At 48.5% G+C, this 4,952-nt stretch overlaps 1 protein-coding gene across 1 annotated transcript in view; it reads right to left on the reverse strand.

Moving 5' to 3' along the window:
• ATPAF1 (ATP synthase mitochondrial F1 complex assembly factor 1) overlaps positions 1–434 on the reverse strand; it is a 39,559-nt gene extending 39,125 nt beyond the window's left edge. Inside the window, exon 1 of the mRNA XM_006164249.3 lies at positions 118–434. Coding sequence (XP_006164311.1) covers positions 118–205 — 88 coding nt within the window. The 5' untranslated portion in view covers positions 206–434. The remainder of the gene's footprint in view (positions 1–117) is intronic.
• Between the last annotated feature and the right edge of the window lie 4,518 nt (positions 435–4,952).

Genomic DNA, 4,952 nt, shown 5'->3' on the forward strand with positions numbered 1-4,952 from the left:
CCCGCGGCGGTCGCGCCCCCCCGCGCCGCCTGAGCCGCGGCGCACGGGGAACACACGCAGCTGCGCTGGCGACACGAGTCCCAGGCCCAGGGCGCGGCTGCGCACCGCGCACAGGCCCCGGTAGCGGGCCGCGGCCCGCCGGGCCCTCCTCTTCCTCCTCCTCTGGAGAGTCGGCCTCGGCCCGCGGCCCGCGCGCCTTCTCCATTGCCCTCCGGGTCCCCCGCGCCCGCGCTCCGGCGCGGAGGTTCCGCGTCCCCAAGGTTCCGGGAGCTGGAGAGGGTCGAGGCGGGCCAGTCTCGGGGTGGGTGAGGGGAAGAAGAGAGAGGTATGGATCAGGGTCGTGGGTTAGGGAGCGGTTCGCCTTCCTGGCCCTTGCCCCGCGCGCTCTCGCCGCCCTGTGTGTGCCACCGCCCGCTTCCTCCCAGGAGCCTGCCGGGATTCACGCCCTCCCACTCTGGACCGGCAGCCTCTGCGCTCCAAGTCTCCTCTTGAAAGCCGACTCAGACCTCCAGGTCTTAACAGGGCTTGTTTCATTTCAAATTCGGGCTCGCTGTAGTAAGCGGTCCATCCTTCAATAGAGGAAGGCCCTTTCATAACTAAAACCACGGCAACGGTTTCTTTTTACTGAGGTTGCTGTGTGCAGCTTTATACCCCGGGAGCCAGTATCACCCTAATCTTCTAGATAAAGAAACTGAGGCTGAGGAGAGTCATTAAGGGACCGGTCCAAGTTCCAGCCAAGAGCTGAACTCTTTACAAAGTGCCAGCTGCCTCCAAAGCCTCTCCTCCATCTGCTTCCTGACATGCACCTTGAACTCCAGCCAATCTGAGCTCCTCTCCTCTCCAAATGGGCACCAGGATTTGTCACTGACAGGTCTTTATTTGGGTTCTTTTTGATTCTTGGACTGCCCTTTTTTTCCTCTCTCAACCCAAATGTCACCATCTTTTTCACCTCCTGATTCAGGTGTGGACTCCTGGGGTTAACCACAGTGACATCAACATCTCTTACCTACTCTCACCATGGGGACACGCCTGGAGCAGGCCCTTTGTAATGGCAGCTGTCAGTTTGCATGGAAGTCCTGGTCTGGGTCTTGATAGAAACCTCTTGAGGAAGGGACAGAGCCTTTAACTCTGCACAATCTAATATGCACTCATGGAGAACAGCCCTTGGGCCCTGCCTTGTGGAGTGTAACGTTAGTATATCCTGAAGTGCTCCAGCCTGAACCTGGCTCGAGATCCTTACACTTGCCCTCTGCTCAATGCACAGGCCAGGACCTCAAAGGGACTTTACTTGAATTAAAGATCTTTTTGTTATTATCCTATGACTATTTTATCCTCTTAGCAGTTATCACTATTTGAAATTCTTTTTTTTTCTTTTTTAGTTTTGCTATAGGGCATGCGTGCATACTGGTGACAGACAGAGACAGAGAGAATAAAAACGAGAGTGAGAAATCACCCCTGGGGAGGGTAGCCACTTTGCAATCCCTTCTCCTCCAGTCTCCTCCTGAGACTTTGGGCATTGTATGCACATATGCCTGGTGTGTTTTCGGGCCACCAGGTCTGGGATTTGAACTGCACATCAGCCATGTGGGATCCAGCTATCTTAACCTCCATGCCACCTGCTGGCCCACTGTTTGAAATTCTTAGATCCTTGTTTACATTAATTTATGGTGCTCACATTCTAGTGGAGTAAGAAAGACAGTAAACACATATATAATGTTAGGTGATGGCATGTGCTATGCAGAAAAACAGAAAAACAAAGCAGGCTAACAGAGATAGAGACAAAGGGACACTCGAGCACAAAGCTGAAGGGAATGAGGAAATGATCCACGTGAATATCTGAGGTAAGAGCCTTCCAGGTGGGGAGAACAACGGGTACGATGACCCTGATGCAGGAGCACGCTTGTCCTGCTTGTAGGACAGCACAGAGGTTATTGAATGGGAATGAGGGAAGGGGCATAGTGCAGGAGTGAACTGAGGAGGTAAGGGGAGAGTCAGACAGCTCAGGGCTTTGCAGGGGCTTGGTTAAGGACTGACTTTTAAATCTGAGTGAGATGGGAAATCTTTGTAGGTTTCGAGCAGAGGAATAACATGATCTACTTTTTTCTTTTTCTTTAGAGAGATTTTCGCTATAGGGCATGTGTGCTCACTGGAGATACAGATAGCAAGAAATCACTCCCCCAGGAGGGATGGCCATGCCACAATCCCTTTTCCTCTGTTCTTTAAGGATCTTGTGCATGCACATACATGCACCCAGTATGAGGGTTTTTTTTTTAGAGATTTTTGGTATAGGGCGCATGTGCTCACTGGAGGGACAGACTGACAGAAAGTGAGAAATCACCCCCAAGAGGAATAGTCATGCTGAAATCCCTTCTCCTCCATTTTCCTCCTGGGATCTTAGGCACACATGCACACATGCCCAGTGTGAGTTTTAAGCCACCAGGTTTGAGACTCGAACCGTAGTTGACTACATAGGAGTCCAGTGACATAATCATCTGCTGGCCCCACCCAGTGCGATTTTAAAAAGAAATATTTATTTAAGTTCACTTGTTATTATTTTTTAATTTGATGAGAGAAAGAAAGAGAGAGAGAAATATAAAGAGAGCAATCCGCCATGTCTTGTTGGCCATGTGATTGGCCATGTGGGAATCCGGCACCTTAACCAACAGGCTACCTGCGATTCCCCAGTGCAGGTGGGGGTGGGGAGAGGGAGGAAGAAAGGGAGAGAGAAAGACAGAAAGAGAGAGAAAGCAAGGATACTCACCCCTCCCCTCCCAAGAGGCATGGTCATGTTGCAAAAAGAGGTCCTTCTCGGGACAAGCAGTTAGTGTAATGGCTATGTTGCTGGACTCCCATGTAGTCGACCGCAGTTCAGGTCCTGGACCCAGTGGCTTAAACTCACACCGGGTGCATGTGCATGTGTGCCCAAGATCCTGAGAGGAGAATGGAGGAGAAGGGATTGAGGAGTGGCCATCCCCTCCTAAGGGGTGATTTCTTACTTTCTGTCTCTCTGTCTCTCTCTGTCTCTCTGGCAAGTGCACACACCCTATAGCAAAAAAAATCTCTCTCAAAAAAAAAAAAGAGGTCCTTCTCCTCTTTTTCTCCATCCTGTTGGGATCTGGAGCATACATGCACATGTATCTGGTACATTTTTCAAGTCACCAAGGCTGGGACTCAGACTGCCATCAGCCATGTGAGAGATCTGGCTCATCCAACCACAAGGCCCTTGGGCCAGGATCTGCTTAAAAAAGAATCATTTTGGAGAGCTTTGATGTGACCAGCCAAAGGATGCTGAGTTAGGAGTGTCCAGCCCTACCAGACATGAGTATCTAGCTCAGAGACCTGTCCCCAAATACCTGGAGAATGCAGCGAGCCCACTGCTACAACAGCAAGTTCTCCCCTGAATAAAATCTGAATTTCATCCATTGCAATGGCAACTCAGCTCTCACAAATTAGTTCACCTGTCCCCAGACCATGACAGATTAGTTCCTATGGGATTTCATCCTAAATTTGGGACTTTTTATGAAGCCAGAGATCTTGGGTATTCTACTTCTAATTGAGCCATTGCCAGCAATGAGATGAAGATTGTGAGCACTTTAGTGTGGCAGGTCTCTATTTTTTTTCTTTTTTTAATTGCCAAAGGGCGCATGTGCTCCCCAGAGAAAGAGAGCTCCCTCACTGTGCGTGCATGTGCTCATGCACCTGGCCTATTTTTCAATCCTCCAGAGCCAGGATTCTAACTGTGGTCAGCCATGTGGGATCTAGCTCCTTATACATGGTGCTGAACTGCTGTGCTACGTGCTGTCCTACAGGCTTCTATTTTTTTTGTTTTAATTAGGTTGTTGGGGGAAGTTATGATGTATTTTTCTGTTTATGCAAAAATGTGTCATGACTTTCCTGACAACTCAATAGATTTTTGCCTTAGAGTGTGTTCACTTGCTGGAGAGAGACAGGGAGAGACAGAGAGAAAGTGTTGGGGGGAGATGGCCATGCCACAATCCTTTTTCCATTCTCCTCCTGGGATTTTGGGCATGCACACATATGTGCCCAGTGTTACCCTCAAGCTGATGGGTCAAACTGTGGTGGAACATGTGCAAATCCAGTGCATCAACTATCATACCACCTACTGGCCCCAGGCCTTTATTTTCTATACCACTTTCACTTATTTCTTGTGGCCAGTAGAGAACCTGCAATCAGGGAAACCCAGCAATTCACTTGATGGTGTTTTTATAGGGAGAAGCTCATTCTAATACACAATATACTAAACACAATATTAAATATACTATACACAATATAGGAAACAAATAAAACTTATTTTGGCTAGAGCCAACAGGTGGCATGGAGATTAAGGAGCTAGATTCTACATGGCCAATTCTGTGGTTTGATTCTCAGCCCTGGGGGCTTAAAAATCACTTTGGGCACGTGTGGATGTATGCCCAAAATCCTGAGAGGAGACTGGAGAAGGGACTGCAGTGTGGCTACCCCCACAAGGAGTGATTTCTCACTTTTTCTCTGTCTCTCCAGCAAGTGTACATGCCATATAGAAAAAACTGTCAAAAAAAAAAAAAAAAAAAAAAAAAAAAAAAAAAAATTATCCAGGCTATTTGTAATTTAGGGTACGTGGGACAAGGATGCAAATCAGGGGGGCTGATCATGGTATAGGGAGAGCAATAATCCAGGAGAAAGATGGTAGAACTTGAACTAAAGTAATCATGGTGAAAAAGTGGCCAGATTTGGGGTGTATTTTGAAAGAAAAGCCTAAAGATTTTGCTAATGGCCTGAATGTAGGTGTGACAAAATTAAAGGAGTAAAAAATGACTTGCAGGTATGGGAACCAGCAGTTAGCGTAATGGCTATGTTGCTGGATTCCTACGTAGTCGACCGCGGTTCGTGTCCCGGACCCGGTGGCTTAAAACTCACGCCGGGCGCGTGTGCGTGCGTGCCCCAGATCCCGA

The sequence above is a fragment of the Tupaia chinensis genome, unplaced genomic scaffold (genome assembly GCF_000334495.1).
Source record: "Tupaia chinensis unplaced genomic scaffold, TupChi_1.0 Scaffold143599_1, whole genome shotgun sequence".
Lineage (NCBI taxonomy): Eukaryota > Metazoa > Chordata > Mammalia > Scandentia > Tupaiidae > Tupaia > Tupaia belangeri.